At 41.2% G+C, this 17733-nt stretch overlaps 1 protein-coding gene and 1 pseudogene across 2 annotated transcripts; one reads left to right on the plus strand and one right to left on the minus strand.

Moving 5' to 3' along the window:
- Window positions 1–220: 220 nt before the first annotated feature.
- cimap1b (ciliary microtubule associated protein 1B) lies at window positions 221–17157 on the minus strand. 2 transcript variants are annotated; one of them, XM_072591770.1, is made up of 7 exons: window positions 16986–17157; window positions 16168–16296; window positions 12216–12419; window positions 11961–12062; window positions 11605–11726; window positions 3051–3191; window positions 221–774 (listed from the first exon to the last, which is right to left on the minus strand). In XM_072591770.1, exons 2-7 carry the CDS (start codon window positions 16271–16273, stop codon window positions 685–687), a joined length of 765 nt encoding a protein of 254 aa, XP_072447871.1. In that variant the 5' UTR covers window positions 16274–16296; window positions 16986–17157; the 3' UTR covers window positions 221–684. The 2 variants fall into 2 exon arrangements, with proteins under 2 accessions (XP_072447871.1, XP_072447870.1); XM_072591769.1 differs by having other exon boundaries at window positions 16168–16320.
- On the plus strand, window positions 8829–8935 carry LOC140493896 (U5 spliceosomal RNA; annotated as a pseudogene).
- Window positions 17158–17733: the final 576 nt, after the last annotated feature.

Raw genomic sequence — 17733 nt, forward strand, 5'->3', positions numbered from 1 at the left:
CTCCGGGCAAAGCACTGCTGATAATTCCTGCTTTCTATTTATAGGTTTGGGTTTCTTTGGGTTGGTGATGTCATTTCCAACCCAAAGAAACCCAAACCTATAAATAGAAAGCAGGAATTATCAGCAGTGCTTTGCCCGGAGGCCCACTGAAGATGTTACCTACTGGGGTGACAAAACGTCTGGAAATGAACCTTCCAGCTCAGCGAGCAAACCTACATCCAGAATTTATATTCCTTCTTTGTGAAAATATCTGATTATACTTTGCAACACAGAGTGGCATGAGTAAAAATAGGATGTGAGCATATGTGAATCATAGACAGGGGCATGCCTCCCATCACTATGTGGGGAAATCACAAACTCCTGTGCCATCACCATAAGCAGAAATCACAGACAAATCCACTTCCCAACATAGTACGTAAGAGTCACAGAATAGATCCACATCCCATCATAATGTGGGGACATCACAAGCACAGACTCCATCACCTGGTCACTGTCTTCATTTCTTTGAAAAGAATACATGACTTGAAATGGTATCCACAGAACGTTTGAAACATAATACAGTAAGTATAGTAACTTCTTAAACCGGTGCAGAAAGTTTTCAAAGGGATGCAACTTAGATCAGAATGTGGCAAATTGTACATAATTGTTTTAAAACATTTTATAAGTTACAAGGAGCTTGCGTTGTTACACAATATTGTCGATTACTGGTGTCAGGTACTCTGAATGCCTGATGCCAAAGGAGAATGCGGGAGCTAGATTGCGATTTACTACAACCTGTGTGAGAGTAAGAAGCATTGCTGTCAATTTCAGGCAAGGAAAATTAGCATTTCACATTTATTATTTATTTTGTTCTGGATCATTAAAACAACTAAGACTATCTAAGTCGAAACAAACTATTTTGTGCAAAAGTTCTCTGATTGTAGAGTGAATTAAAATAACACTATCCCACAATCATTCGAAATCTATTCAGTATATTAGATAGAATTTAGAGCACAGGAACAGACTAACTGTAAAATTGGTCCCTGCTAGCATTTGTGTTCTGTACATGTCCGCCCTTACTCTTTTACAAGTGCAGAATTTATTTGGTAAGTAGCTTTAGTGGGGAGCAGGCTATACACATTTCTGAATTTTAATCTCCCTTCAGACTCTTAACACTGTCCAGATTTCAGTCCGTGGGAAATGAGAAGTACAAATAGCAGATTGGTTCACGAGCTTTTCAATATACCAATCAGTTCTGATCAGACAAGGTTTGAGTGCAACAAAGATACCAAAGACCTTCATTTATGACCAAATTAAATTTAGTTTCTGAGGAGAATTTTAAGAATTAACTTCTGTTGCTGACTCCTCAATTCTCCTCTTCAAACCCCATAAAACTATATCTAAAGACTTGGGAGAAGGAACAGGGTCACAGATGGACACCCTGCAATTAATAGAGCAGTTAAACAGTTTTAATCAATCTTGGGAAAGTGAATCCAAAATTACAGGTATTTTCTGTATCCTATTTGTATTCATTTCTGAAATTTTATTTACTTGATCTAATTTTGTAAATTAGTTTTTTCTTCTTTTGTCTTGCAGAATTTCTGATCACTTTTCCTTAACAGTATTAAATAGGTTGAAAATGAACTGAGAATTCAACATAATTTCATTGTGCCATTTATTGCCATTGAGTGTTGTGCAGAATTCCCTCAGCTGCACAATTGCACACTTGGTCACCAATGAAGTATTTTGTTCCAACTAAAACTAAGCGCATGATTACAATGGTGGGCAGTTACAGCAAGAGAGCATTACTTTGGATACTTAAGGGGTCCTTTCAATTCTTTCATTGTGGATTTTATGCTTTAAATGTTTTGCTCTAAAGACTGCTGTGGAATGAATACTTGTAGAAGAATGCACTCCTCGATGATGCTGAACGCTCTTTCCCTTGACATTGTGTAAGGAGATGAAGGAATGCCCAATGGGATCCACTCTAATGCTCTTTACATATCTACAATTGCACCTTGTTTTAAGAAATTATTCTTTCACTTTATTTTTAACAAATTGATACAGAATGATTGAAGCAGATTCTTTATGATCTATGTGAACTGAATGTTGTCTATCTGAAGGGGGAATACCCAATTTGCAACAAAAAAACTGGTTGTTTCTATTAATTATAGATTTTCTTCTAAATTTCAATGACTGTTAGAATTTGTCACTGATTCTAGACTTTAATTATTACTGCTAATTGCTATTTCCTTGACACTACTGAATTGAAACCCATGTGGAACGATGTAACAAATGGACACAGCATTGAACTCATTACTGTGAATAATTAATGATAACTTGTATTGATGTTGCTTCTTTAACATAGTGTAATTTCTCAAGATATTTCACTGTTGTATTATCAATCAGAACTTGGCACTAAGATATTAGGAGATATTAGGTCGGTGTCATTCAAGCGATAGATTTTGAAAAGTGATTAAAAATAAAGGGGGAGAAAGGGAGGGAATTCCAGAGCTTTGTACCAAGACTGAAGACATATCTACCGACAATGGACGGATTGAAATCTGGGATGTGACAGAGGCCAGAACTGGAGGAGTTCAGATATTTTAGTGGGTTGCAGGACATTAGAGATTACTGGGATAGGAAAGGGAACCAAGATGGAGGATTTTGAAAACAAGAATGAAAATTTACAACCAAAAGAGAAAATGCTGGAAAATCTCAGTAGATCTGGCAGCATCTGTAAGGGGCGAAAAGAGCTGACGTTTCGAGTCTAACTGACCCTTGATAAAGGGTCAGTTAGACTCGAAACGTCAGCTCTTTTCGCCCCTTACAGATGCTGCCAGATCTACTGAGATTTTCCAGCATTTTCTCTTTTGGTTTCAGATGCCAGCATCCGCAGTAATTTGCTTTTATTACAATTTACCAGTCGAGGCACTACTTCACTGATGTAGGTCAGCAAATGCAGGGGTGATAGGTGAATAGGATTTGGTGTAAGGTAGGCGGCAGTTTTGGATGAACGTGGCAGTCTCACTGGATAGGTCAAACAGTTCGGCGAGATTAATATTTATTACCTTCTCTGGACTGTGACTCCCAGGCCCTGGTTTCCTTGTTGAATCACCGGGTAGTTGGTTCCTGCCAGTTATGCTGTAATGAGGTGGTTTTTGTTTGTACATATTGGGATCGGGGACTTTATATGCACCAGGTCCTGGAGTCTGAGAAAGAAAAAGTCAAAATAAAAAACCCTTTTATCTCATCCTCCACTTTAAAATGCACTCCAGACACACAAGGGCAATGGTGTGCACCAAAATGCACCTCAATCAAGCTTCCTTCAGCAGCATCTTCCAAGCCTGTGTTTTCTATTACCCAGAACAGCAAAGATGTGGTTCACCTAAGAACACCACCACCCGCAATTTCCTTCCAAACCACATGCATTCTGACTATGGAATATATTGCCATTCGTTCAATGTTGCTAGGTCAAAATTCTGGAATGCTATACCTAATGACATTTTGTACCTACACCACATGGACTGTAGCTGTTCAAGAGATGACTTACTACTAATTGGTGTAGTAATTAGCAATGGACAATAAAGAATGGCCTTAACAGTGATACTCAGTTCAATGAATAAGTAACAAAAAAATTCTCAATCAGAAATAAAATTATTGAATAAAATTTGTTGAATTGTTACTTATAAAATTCAACAATCAATTCTAAATATTGCACATTTTGTCTTATAAGGTGCTAGCTGTATGGAGTACTTATCCTTCTCAGGAAGAAGGTTGTCTTCCAATAAGAACTGGTAGACATTCTACTAAACACAGCATAGGGTAGGACTACTTTATGGATTAAAATAGACCATTTTTCCCCAGTCATGCATCCAGAACTTTGAAAAGTGAATTACTGTTAGTGGTGGCTCAGTGATAGTATTCTTCAATCAACATTAACCTGGCCAAGAAAACACTGACTACACTATTAGAAGACCCAAAGACATACACCAAACACCACTAACTTCATCAACAAGGACAGTGTCATCAAGCTAGTGGACCTATGCCTTACCACACACTTCACCTTCAACAACAAAACGTACAGGCAAATCAATGGAACACCCATGGGATCTCTGATATCAGGGTACTTAGCAGAGGCGGTAAAGCAAAGACTTGAACAAACAGCTCTACCAACCATCCAACCCAAACTTTGGGTCCGCTACATGGATGACACCTTTGTCATCACTGAATGAAACAAATTAAAGGAAACCTTCAAGACCATCAATAATACGCTTACTGGCATAAAATGCACTAAAGAGGAGGAAAACAACAATAAACTGCCATTCCTAGATGTCACAGTAGAGCAAACAGCCAATGGGGAACTTCAAACCAGTGTCCACAGGAAAACAATACATACGGACCAAATATTGAATTACAGAAGCAATCATCCCAACACCCACAAATGAAGCTGCATCAGAAAATTATTTCAATAAGCCAACACACACTGCAGCACAGAGGAACTATGCAGAGCAGAGAAAAATCACCGTGTATTCAAAAAGAATGGGTATCCAATGAACATAGTCCGCCAATCTCTCAGCAACAAACCCAAATAAGCAGACAAAATATGTCCAGAAATGACATCTCTGAAATGGCTGCCAGACTTTGGGCGGCACGGTGGCACAGTGGTTAGCACTGCTGCCTCACAGTGCCAGAGACCTGGGTTCAATTCCCACCTCAGGTGACTGACTATGTGGAGTTTGCACATTCTCCCCGTGTCTGCATGGATTTCCCCCGGGTGCTCCGGTTTCCTCCCACAGTCCAAAAATGTGCAGGTTAGGCGAATTGGCCATGCTAAAATTGCCTGTAGTGTGAGGTGAAGGGGTAAATGTAGGGGAATGGGTCTGGGTGGGTTGCGCTTCGGTGGGTCGGTGTGGACTTGATGGGCTGAAGGGCCTGTTTCCACACTGTAAATAATCTAATCTAATCTACTACTCAGACCTCTTGGCATCATGGTAGCCCACAAACCCACCAACACACAAAACAGCAGCTAATAAACCTGAAAGACCCTGAACAGACAATGAGCAAATTTAATGTAATTTACAAAATACCATGCAAGGACTGTAACAAACACTACATTGGACAAACAGGCAGAAAACTAGCCACCAGGCTACGTGAACACCAACTAACCACAAAATGACATGACCCTCTCTCACTAGTATCCTCACATACAGATAAGGAAGGACACCACTTTGACTGGGACAATATATCCATCCCAGGACACGCCAAACAAAGACACACACGAGAATTCCTCAACATATCGCATTCCAACTGGAACTCTTATCAACAAACACATCGAGTTTTCTGGCTATTGAGGGAGTGCAGCGTAGGTTCACAAGGTCAATTCCTGGAATGGCAGGACTATCTTATGTTGAAAGATTGGAGCGACTGGGCTTGTATACCCTTGAGTTTAGAAGACTGAGAGGGGATCTGATTGAGATGTATAACATTATTAAAGGATTGGACACTCTGGAGGCAGGAAACATGTTTCCGCTGATGGGTGAGTGCCGAGCCAGAGGACACAGCTTAAAAATAAGGGGTGGGCCATTTAGGACAGAGTGGTGGGTGTGTGGAATGCTCTGCCCCAGAAGGCAGTGGAGGCCCAGTCTCTGATTTTGTTTAAGAAAGAGTTGGGTAGAGCTCTCAAGGATAGTGGAATCAAGGATTATGGGGATAAGGCAAGAACAGGATACTGATTGAGGATGATCAGCCATGATCATAATGAATGGTGGTGCAGGCTCGAAGGGCAGAATGGCCTATTCCTGCTTCTATTGTCTATGGAGTTAGACTCCATCTACCACCCCCTGAGAAAAGGAACAGGAAGTGACTTCACCAACTCAAACATATAAATAGAAAGCAGGAATTTTCAGCATTGCTTTGCCTGAGGCCCACTGAAGATGTTACCTAGTAGGGTAGTGAATCGTCTGGAAATGAACCTTGCAGCTCAGCAAGCAAACCTACATCCAAAACCTCAACCTGAGCTATAAACCCTCTCAAAACCCACTATTCTTAAGAACATAAAAAGTAGCTGGAGTAGACCATTTGGACCCATGAGCCTGCTCCACCATTCAAACAATTGCAGCTAATCTTTGGCTTCAATTTCACCTTCCTGCCTGTTCCTCATGTTGTTTGATTCTCTGAGATCAAAAATCTGTTTATCTCAGCTATAAACATATTTAACAATGGAGTATCCACAATTCACTGAGTCAGAGTATTCTGAGAATTGATAACTATTTGAAGAAATTTCTCCTCACTCATTCTTAAATAATCAACCTGTTATCCCAAGATTGTCCCTATGTGCCAGATTCCCCGGAGCAGAGGAAACACCCTCCTAGAGTCTACCATGTCAAGTCTTGTTAAACTTCTGTATATTTCAGTGAGGTCACCACATTTTTTCTAAATATTATTTCCCTTTCACCAAACCATGTTGATGCTGCTTAATTGTGTAATGATTTTCTAAATGTCCTATTACTATCTCCTTAATAATGGATTTAGCATTTTCCGAATGACAGATGTAAGACTAACTGGCCTACAGTTTCCCAATTTCTGTCTCTATCCTTTTGTAAAAGTGATATAATATTTGCTGTTTCCCAAATGTTGGGACCTTTCCAGGATTTGGGGAATATTCAAAGATACCAATCAACACATCCACTGTTCTCTGCAGGCCCTACCTTTAAGACTCTAGGATGCAGGCTATCATGTCCAAGGTACCTGTTAGCCTTCAGTCCCACTAGTATTCCTAGTACTTTTTCTCTATTGATAATAATTGTTTAAGATCCTCCCTTCTGCCTCTTGATATACCACTTTCTTGGGATACTTTCTGTGTCTTCTACTCTGAAGATGGATACAAAAGACACATTCAAAATTTCTGCCATTTCCTTGCTCTCAGTATTAATTCCCCAATCTTAGCCATTAAGGGACACATACTTACTTTAGCTACTCCCTTCCTTTTTTAGATATTTGCATCAGGTTTTACTATCTTTTTATATTTCTTGATAGATTTTTCTCATCTGCCAATTTCTCTATTTTTGTCATTTTCCAATCTTTTGGATCCACCACTAACATATGTAGCATTTTACATGTTATCTTTCAGTAGAATACTATGATTAATATCTCAGTTAGCCAAGGACGATGTGGGGACCTCCCTTTCTAAGGGAATATATATTTGTTGAGAGTTATGAAATATCTCAAAAATCTACATTGCTTCTCCACCACCATAACTTTTAAGCTTTCTCTTTCCATTCCACATTAGCTAATCCTATTGTCCTTATTTTAGTTTAAGACGTTAGTTTCAGACCCAATTTTTTCAGCTTCAAACTGAATGCAAAACTCTATCATGTTAGGATCACTCTCACCTGGAGAATCACTTACAATTTAGTCATTAAACCTGTCTCATTATTATCATGAATACAGTTGTCCTATTATTCCACATCATCTAACCTCAGTGACAATATTTCCTGTGCAGAACTTTGTTGTACAGTTTCCATACATTAGATGCGACATTAAGGTCTGCCATCTTTGGGTAGACAGAAAAGAACAAGGGAGCTCCTGCCTGTGCCTCAGTATTTATCCCTTAACCAAAGGTCACTAAAACAGATTATTTTATCTCATTGCTATTTGTGGGATCTACTAGTGTGAAAATGGTTGTTGTTTCCGCTATTACAATAGTGAATTTATGTTCATTTCTCTCAGCTGGGACTTTAATCTTTGGATTCAGGCATAAGGCTTGCCCCCATAAAGTTTTCACTCCCTTTCCTATTCTTACAGATAGGTTAGTGGGGTGGAGCGGGGTGGGGAGTGGTCGGTGGGTGATTCAGCCTAACCTTATAGGAGTATTCTAATACAATAAGTGACCAGCAGTCACTACTTTGGCAGTTTATCCCATTTGTTTGAAAGATACTATTTAAACTGAGGAATTGTGTTACATTGTCACAATCTCTAGTTGGATTAGTACACCAAAATCAAGTCCCTATATCTCATGAGTCATCACAAATACAAAATAAAACTAATTTAATGACTAGGATGGTCAATGTCTGACTATGACCACTAAGATAAAATAAACTCTCACCAAGTTTCATCAGTGAACAAGAAAACCAACAACTTATTTATCATAAGAAAACTTATCCTCTAACATGTGGCAAAAACAGATAAATAATTACATGCAAACTTAAACTAGATTCCCTTTAAATCCAAACACGTACACGTATTCACACATGAGATGGACAGATAGATGAGCCAATCAGGTCTTAACATACTTAGGAGTATCACAGATGGAAAATACAGGCAAAAATGCACAAAGTCAATAGATCAAAGTCCAATCAGAATGAGGAAATGAGGTGACTTTTGTCACTGTTTGTTTTGGTTTTTAGTAATGATGTCATGTTGTTGTCTGCAACGGTGACGATCCTCAGTTTAGTAGCTGGTGAGTTGGAATTAGGCCTTGGCTTGGATTAGATGTTTCATTTCTGTCTGCAGTCTTTGAGTATTATTACGTTTCCAATTAAAAGAGAGGGAAGGATCTGGCTTGCTTACAAGCTTTTTGTAGATCTGTCCCAACTGACCTCTCTCCTCTCAGTTCAGTGAAAAACTATACTTAAACCAACACAAACTTTGCTGCTGGGCAGTTACTTATTTTTAAAATTCCCCAAAAGACATCTGGTGCAAGTATAAAGTATCAAATTCAGTTCCATCAACAAAAAACACAGTATCATTTTAACTTCAAGTTGAATTAAAAACTGGTTCATTCTTTATGACAAAGCTGTCCAAACTTCAATTTTCTCCAAATTATTAGTTCTAAACAAAATATCTGTATGCTCTGTTTCCTCTTTAGATTATATAAATCTTTCACCTTTTACTAAAGATTTCCATAAAGAGGAACATTGAGTTTTAACAATATGGACTCTAGCAGTTCCAGAAAAGAGTTCTTCAGCACCTTCTCAGTGACAATCATAGATTGGCAATACAGGCTAGCTTTGTTATTAGCACTCACATCCCAGGAACAAAGGAGGCCATTTTGACCTTCCAACCTGCTCCACATTTCCACTATTAATTGAGGTTATGTCTCTATCTGAACTCCACACACCTGTTTATAACACCTTTGTTTCACTTGTGATTAAATGAGAAGAGGAGGTATTTTGTGCACATGGAGGTGCATTGAACTAACCAGGTGCATTCTAACAATCCAAAGGATTCTGACCAACCACAAACCCTCAAATTGGAAGAAAATGGGTCTGTGTGTTGGTATTTGCTTTGGGCATTGTGGAGCTGAGATTACTGCTCAAATGCCAAGACTCTCACACAGAGTGACAGAGCTGCACAGCATGGAAACAGACCCTTCAGTTCAATTTGTCCATGCTGACCAGATATCCGAACATAATCTAGTCCTATTTGCCAGCATTTGACCCATATCCCACTAAACCCTTCCTATTCATATACCCATTCAGATGCCTTTTAAATGTTGTAATTGTACCCGCGTCCATGACTTCCTTTGGCAGCTCACTCCATACATGCACTACCCACTGTGTGAAAAAGTTGCCCCTTAGTTCCTTTTTAAATCTTTCCCCTCTCACCTAAAAACTTATCCCCTATAGTTCTAGACTCCCCTGCCCCAGGGAAAAGATCTTGTCTATTTACCCTATCCATGCCCCTCATGATGTTATAAGCCTCTAAAAGATCACCCCTCAGCCTCCGATGCTCCAGGGAAAACAGCCCCAGCCTATTCAGCCTCTCCCTATAGCTCAAATCCTCCAACCCTGGCAACATCCTTATAAATGTTTTCTGAACTCTTTCAAATTTCACAACATCCTTCCAATAGGACGGAGACAAGAATTGCACGCAATATTCCAACAGTGGCCAAACCAATGTCCCGAAGATCTGCAACATGACCTCCCAACTCATGTACTCAATATTCTGACCAATAAAGGAAAGCATACCAAACACCTTCTTCACTGTCCTATCTACCAGCAACTTCACTTTCAAGAAGCTATGAACCTGCACTCCTAGGTCTCTTTGATCAGCAACACTCCTCAGGACCTTACCACTAATTGGTTAAGTACTGCTCTGATTTGCCTTTTGAAAATCCAGCACCTCACATTTATCTAAATTAAGCTCCATCTACCACTTCTCAGCCCATTAGGTCATCTGATCAAGATCCCATTGTACTCTGAGGTAACCTCCTTCACTGTTCTTTACACCTCCAATTTTGATGTCATCTGCAAACTTACTAATTACACCTCATATATTCATATCCAAATCATTTATATAAATGACAGAAAACAGTGGACCCAGCACCGATCCTTGTGGCACACCACTGGTCACAGGCCTCCAGTTTGAAAAGCAAGCCCCCACCACCACACTCTGTTTTTTACCTTTGAGTCAGTTCTGTATCCAAATGGCTAGTTTTCCCTGTATTCCTTGAGACTTAACCTTGCTAACCAGTCTACTATGAGGAACCTTGTTGAATGTCTACTGAAGTCCATATAGGTCACGTCCATCTCTCTGCCCTCATCAATCCTCTTTGTTACTTCTTCAAAAAACTCAATCAACTTTGCATGATTTCCCATGCACAAAGCCATGTTGACTATCCCTAATCAGTCCTTGCCTTTCCAAAGGCATGTAAATCCTGTCCCTCAGGATTCCCTCAAACAACTTGCCCATCATTGACATCAAGCTCACTGGTCTATAGTTCCCTGGCTTTTTCTTACCACCTTTTTTAAATAGTGGTACCACATTAGCCAACCTCCAAACTTCTGGCACCTCACCTGTAACAATTGATGATACAAATATCTCAGAAAGGGACCCAGCAATCACTTCCCTAGCTTCCCACATGGTTCTACGGTACATCTGGTCAGGTCCTGGGGATTTATCCACTCTTATACATTTTAAGACATCCAGCATCTCCTCCCCTGTAATATGGACATTTTTCAAGTTGTCACCATCTATTTCTCCATATTCTATATCTTCCATGTCCTTCTCCACAATAAATACTGATGCAAAATACTTGTTTGATATCTCCCCCATCTCCTGTGGTTCCACACATAAGCTGCTGATCTTTGAGGGGCCCTATTATCTCCCTAGTTACCCTTTTGCCCTTAATACATATCTATAAAATTCCTTTGGAGATAAGCTATCTCATGTCTACTTTTTACCTTCCTGATTTCCCTCTTAAGTATACTCTTACTGCCTTTATGCTCTTCTAAGGATTGATTCGATCTCTGCTGTCTATACCTGACACATGCTTCCTTCTTTTTCTTAACCAAACCCTCAATTTCTCTAATCATCCAGCATTCCCCACACCTACCAGCTTTGCTTTTCACCCTCACTGAAATATAATGTCTCTGGACTCTTGTTATCACATTTTTGAAGACTTCCCATTTTCCAGCCATCCCATTACCTGCGAACATCTGCCCCCAGTCAACCTTTGAAAGTTCTTGCCCAATACCGTCAAAATTGGCCTTCCTCCAACTTAGAACTTCAACTTTTAAATCCGGTCTATCCTTTTCCATCACTATTTTAAAACTATCGGATGTTAACTTATATTAACTGAGGTGAGAGACCTGTTTGGAAGCAGGTGTGGATAGATGTTACCTTCTGGAAGTCCTCATGGAAACTGCCGACTTTACTTCGTCCACTAAGGGAGAAATTGGCAGAAGACAATTTGTTTACAATGTTGGGGCCTAGTACGGAAGGCAGTAGGTAGGCTGCAGGACCTGGAACAAGAATCAAGACTCTGTTCATTAAGGAATTTGTTTTAGAGAATGAATTGAAACAAGAATTTCTGTAACAAAAATGATGAAATCCAATGAAAATGGTCAGCAATTTAATTAGTTCTCATAGTGAATTTATGCAGACAGCCAATCACTTGAGTCCTGTAAAAAGCTAGACTGTTGAATGACCATGTTTAGCTCTCTAATAGTGAAATAGCCAAGAAGAGTGACAAACACCTGGTGACTGGTCAGTTCTGAAACCTTTTGTCCTCCCAGCAATGGAGAATGAAGGAGCTGCACTGAAGGCAACTTTCCCAGCCTTCTCTGGACTGTAGGAACCTGCATGGAAATCAGACATATCAACACCTGACAAAAAATGTCATCGCATTATTTATTTGGCAAATGCAAAACCCATTAGGCAAGCAATAGCCATCTCATTTGCTAATCCTGCAACACGTTCATGTTCACCCTTCTCCCGAATGTTAGGGTTACCTGGACCTGGGGTCTGGAATGGATTGTTGTCCTTTGGTCGACTGTAGAGGGAATAGGCTGGCGCCCCATCCTTTCCTCGCCTAGTGAGCAGCGATGGGATGAGGTAGGCTGGACCTGGTGAACTATCCACAGTGAATCTGGTGTGAGGTACTCCAAAGCTGTATGCTGGAGACTTGTATTTTGTAGCATCATGTTGGGAATAACCTAAACAGGTAAGCATTATTAATATCAGGCTGACTGGTAGGAGCAGAGAAGCAGGGTGAAGATTGAGAGTTTGAGTGAAGAGGCAGTGGGCCAGAGTGAAGAGGCAATGAGATGGAGGGAAGGAGTGCACAATACAATGAACTAATTGACTGCAGGGGCCTGGAGACCAAGAGCTGTTTCTGATCCACTTCTTAATCTGTCCCTTTGTTCTGTCTGGGGTGAGTCATTGATTGGATTTTTTACAGTACTATGAGCCTAATGGACCAATGCCAGCACCCTGTGATTGAGTTCTCTTGCCAAATCTCCATCTCTGATGAAATTCACCATGCCATTGTACAAACCAAGACTAGTAAAGCTCCTAGCCCAGATGATATCCCAGCAGAGGTATAGAGGCTTGGCAGAGACTCAGTTCTGCACTGTTTATACTTACTCTTCTTGCAAATTTGGTGTGAAGTGAGGCTCCCAGAAGGTCTAAACAATGTCTCAATCTTCAAAAGGTAAACATAACTAAATATGACACCTACTTAGGAATAGCTCTACTCTTCACGACAGGCAACATCCTCGTCGGAGTATCATCGGACTGCCTGCTTCCAATGGCAGAAGCCTTTCTGCTGGAATACTGGCATAGTTTCAGAGCATCGCGAGGTATTACAGGTCTAATCTTTACCAATCAGCAGGTCAAAGAGAAATGTTGTAAGCTAAACCTTGTTCTCGAAATGACCTTCATCGATCTAGTGAGAGCTGGTGACTCAGCTAACCAGGGACAGGTCTGGAAGATACTGGGCAATATTGCCTGTCTGCAGAAAAACATCAAGGTTAGACAAAATGGACTGGAGTCAGATTCCTATCCTGTCAGGACCAATGTCCAGCCAGAATGAGTGCTTGTGCCACCCCTTTCTAATGACAATTCTTAACAACCAAATATCCGACATGCAACTTAGGAGCAGGAATAGGTGTTCTTGAGCCTTCTCTGTCATTCATTAAGACTATGAAGATCTGATTATGGCTTCAATTCCACATTCCTGCCTACCCTGATGACCCTCGACTTCCTTAGAGTCAGAGTCACACAGATTTTACAGCCTGGATAAAGGCCTTCAGCCCATCCTGTCTACCCAGTCATCATACCCTCATACTCCAGCATTTAGACCATAGCCTTGTGTACTATGGCATTTCAAGTGCTCATCTATATACTTCTTAAATGTCTTGATGGTAAAAGAAATGTTCTTCAAATCCCCTCTAAACCTCCTGGTCTTTATGTTAAAATGCTTCCCCTGGTTATTGACCCCTCTATTAAAGGGAAAAGCTTCTTCCTATCTATGCCTCTTCTAACATTGTATGCCTGAAGAAGTCATGCCAGATTCAAAATGTTAACTCTGTTTCTCTCTCTCACACCTGCTGAGTTTTTCTCCAGCATTTTCTGTGTTTGTTTAAGATTCCCAGCATCTGCAGTATTTTGCTTTTAATCTCAATATTTTAGCTGTGGTCTCATTAACAGCCTGTACAACTGCAGCAAAACTTCCTTTTATATTCCATTTATATTCCATTCCTGTTGCAACGAACAACATTTCAGTTGCCTTTCTAATCACAATGTACCTTCATGCTAACTTCACGTGATTCATACAAGAACACATAGATCCTTCTGTATCTCAGAGTTTTGTAATCTCTCTCCATTTAAATCATTTTTAGTTTTTCTGCTTCTCTTGCCAAAATGTACAAGTTCTCTTTTTTTCTCCATGTTACTCCACCTGCCAAATTTTGATCACTCACTTAACTTATCTCTATCCCTTTGCAAAACCTGAAAAATCAGCTTGACTAACATTAATTTGTTGCAGATAAGAAGATCCTCAATGATGTCCTTCCACTGGTCCATGCGGCTGCATGATCCAGATTTAAGCTTGGCATTGGGACATTGTCCTCATTTACAACAATTCTGCTTATAGAATCACACAGCATTGATGGAAGCTATTCTGTCCATTGCACCTGTGTTTTTGAAAGAGCTCTCCAATCAGTGTCACAACCCCCAACCTCCCACCACCACTCACTTTTTCCCCATTATAATGTTTTTCTTTTCAATTATTTAACCAATTTCCCTTTCATAATTACTGCTGGTTCCACTGCCTTTTCAGGAAGTACGTTGCCAGGTCCTAACAATCCACTGTGTTAAAATATTTACATAGAACATTACAGTACACTGCAGGCCTTGATGTTGCACTGACCTGTGGAACCAATCTGAAGCCAATCCTACACCATTCCATTTTCATCCATATGTCTATCCAATGACCATTTAAATACCCTTAAAGTTGGCGAGTCTACTACTCTTGCAGGCAGTGTGTTCCATACCCTTACTACTCTCTGAGTAAAGAAACTACCTCTGACACCTATCCTATATCTTTCATCCCTCAATTTAAAATTATATCTCTTCCTACTAGCCATCACCATCTGAAGAAATTATCCTCATCTCCCCAATGGTCTTTCTACCAATGATGTTAAACCCGTGTCCTGTGATTACCGACCCTCCTGCCACTGGAAACAGATTCTCCCAATCAATTCTGTTGAAAATTAGCAAGCGTTTCAAAGAACTAGTTTTAGCTGATGGAGGTCAATTGGCTTAAATAACGTTCTGAGATAAACACTGTTAAGGCGTCACTATCAGATCCATTAATCTGTCCCCTGAGGATGTGCGACCACCATATTAAATGTGTGCTTTTGTCAGAGTTCTGAGCTCTCTAAGGGTTGATTAGTAACTATTTACACAAAGACATGGTCGTCGCTCGGTAACAGACATCTAGCTACATAAGTGTGACTGGAGTCATTCTCTCCTCGACTTTCTTCCCCCCCCCCCCCAACCTGCCCCATTTATATGCAGCCTTTGCCTTTCTCTCTCTGTCAGTTGGTAGTACTCATTCAGTCTGTTAAATTCTAAACATTCGAAGGAAGACTTGTCAATGTTAGTCTTGATTTATAGTGTAGCATCTCATATCTATCAGTGTTTGCATCAACTCCCATTTTCTTGGAGTTTCTAACCTGCTCTTGTAACCACAGTATCTACGTGGCTGGTCCAGTTCAGTGTTTGCTCAATTGTAACACCCAGGATGTTGACCCTGTTGAAAATATTATGAGGTGAAATCTAAGCATCTTAAAAGAATAAAGAGAGAGTTATAGGGAGAGAGGAGCAAATCATATATTTTGATTTCTGCTTTTGTGTTTTCCTATCCAACGGTAACTTTGAGTTTTGCTGAGAAGGAATAACTTTAATAAATACATGTGCTTTCCTCCCATTTACAAAAGATGAGGGACTCTGATCCATCTTTGGACCTTTAGCTGTGGGCTGTCCCCAGATTAACTTCACAGTCAGAAACATGTGCCAGTTAAGATGTTTTATTTCCACTCATAAAAAGCTTATTAATTACCAGCACAGCTTTTCTTTCCTTCTCTCCTTCAGAACTTCAACCCAGGACTGAACTTTCAGATTCGATTACTTTGAGTCAGTCTTTTCCGGAAATGTTAGGGCACATCTTGGGGCAAGTACCACTATACCACAAGAGCATTGTTACTGCAGCTTCTAAAATGCGTGTGTTAAATGCCAGCACATAGAAAAATCTAGCTGTTTTCAGTCTTCCTCCTGAAGATCTCCGCTGAGATGTCAGTTTTCTGTAAGAAAACTAGGGGCAGCACTGCTGTCTGCATATGCATATTGGGCGCTTGGGCTGATAGTTACAAGGCGGGTGATGTGCAGTTTAACACCTACCTATGGAACCGGGAAGTCCATACTTAGGACCGGGACTGCTGTAAAAAGCTGCAATCGGTCCTCGAGGCCGGTGCGGTCTCCAGTTTCCCACCCATTCGGAACTCATGTTTCCGTTTAAACTGACAGGACCTTCCGGAGAGAAAGTCTTCATCACTAATTCAATGAAAACACATTTTCTTTCACGCAAATTGTAGTACGGTGAAAAGTAAGGCGCACTGTAGAGAATTAAAACTTATTTCAATGTTCTATCAGTTCAGTAACGGGTATTTCAGGAGCAGTGGGGCTTGGGGAGAGGGGCAGTGGGTTTGGGGAGAGGGGGGCAGTGGGTTTGGGAAGAGGGGGGCAGTGGGTTTGGAGAGAGGGGGTAGTGGGTTTGGAGGGGGGCAGTGGGTTTGGGGGGGCAGTGGGTTTGGGGAGGGGGCAGTGAGTTTGGGGAGAGGGGCAATGGGTTTGGGGAGAGGGGCAGTGAGTTTGGGGAGGGGGCAGTGAGTTTGGAGAGAGAGGTAATAGGTTTGGGGAGGGGGTAGTGCGTTTGGAGAGGGGCAGTGCGCTTGGGGAGGGGGCAGTGGATTTGGGAAAAGGGTGGTGGGTTGAGGAAAGGGGTAGTGGGTTGGGAAGAGGGTCATTGAGTTCGGGAGAGGGTCAGTGGGTTTGGGGAAGGGGGTACTGGGTTGGGAAGAAGGTCAGTGAGTTGGGGAGAGGGTCAGTGAGTTGGGAAGAAGGGTGGTGGGTTTGGGGAAGAAGGTTTGGGGAAGGGGTAGTGGGTTGGGAAGAGGGTCGGTGCGTTCGGGAGGCGCAGTGGGGCTTGAGCTACTTACCGACCGTGTGTGCTCGCACCGCCCCCAGTGCAGCAGCCGTGTGCCGAGGAAGTTCTCTCGCTGTCTATGAGTTTAGATTAAATCCAACAAACAAACTCTGGCCTGATCCTCCCATCTCCATGGAGACTGTACACAATCCCCATAGCAATTCGCTCCAGTGCGGGATACAGCACGGTTCCAGGAGGCAGGTCCAATCAGCGCCGGTTAACGGGAGTTTATGCGGCTCCCTGAAATTACTCCACATTGAGGGCAGATCAGCAGCGTCCCCTGGAATGACTGGGGTCACTGACGGGGAATTGATTCGGGTATGTGCTCGCCATGAGTTACTCCGGATCAGCTTTCTCCCGAAATTAGGTTTGGTCCCCGGAGTGATTCAATTCCCGCTGCGAGTTTGGAGAAACTGGGGGTAATCATATCTCAATGATTTATCTCCGTTTGTATCCGTATTAAAATGCTTTAGGCTTCCCAATAAAGAACCTTTCACTTTCTTTTTACTGTTTCTTTTTAATGGACCCGATTGGCTGCTGCACTATTTCTGTCAAATGCGATTTTTGCCTCTTAAGTAGAAACATAACATTTAGGACGATTGTAGGAGTAGATTATTTGATCTCCGTAGCCAGCTCTGATATTCAATAAAATCATGGCTAATCTGATAATATTCTGCCTAGCCCAGATGCCTTTCACCACCCTTGCTTATGAAAACTCTATCTTCGCCTTAAAGCCATTTAAAAACTGGAGCTCTCTTTCA

Source organism: Chiloscyllium punctatum, chromosome 22 (genome assembly GCF_047496795.1).
Source record: "Chiloscyllium punctatum isolate Juve2018m chromosome 22, sChiPun1.3, whole genome shotgun sequence".
Taxonomy (NCBI): Eukaryota; Metazoa; Chordata; class Chondrichthyes; order Orectolobiformes; family Hemiscylliidae; genus Chiloscyllium; species Chiloscyllium punctatum.

Coding starts and splice junctions, on each gene's coding strand:
- cimap1b (XM_072591769.1), bottom strand. CDS start 16,318: ATGAAGACTTTCTCTCCGGAAGGTCCTGTCAGTTTAAACGGAAACATG. Junction 12,063..12,215: donor ATTCCAGACCCCAGGTCCAG/GTAACCCTAACA, acceptor ATTTCCATGCAG/GTTCCTACAGTCCAGAGAAG. Junction 775..3,050: donor GGAGTCACAGTCCAGAGAAG/GTAATAAATATT, acceptor ACTCTCACACAG/GTTGTAGTAAATCGCAATCT.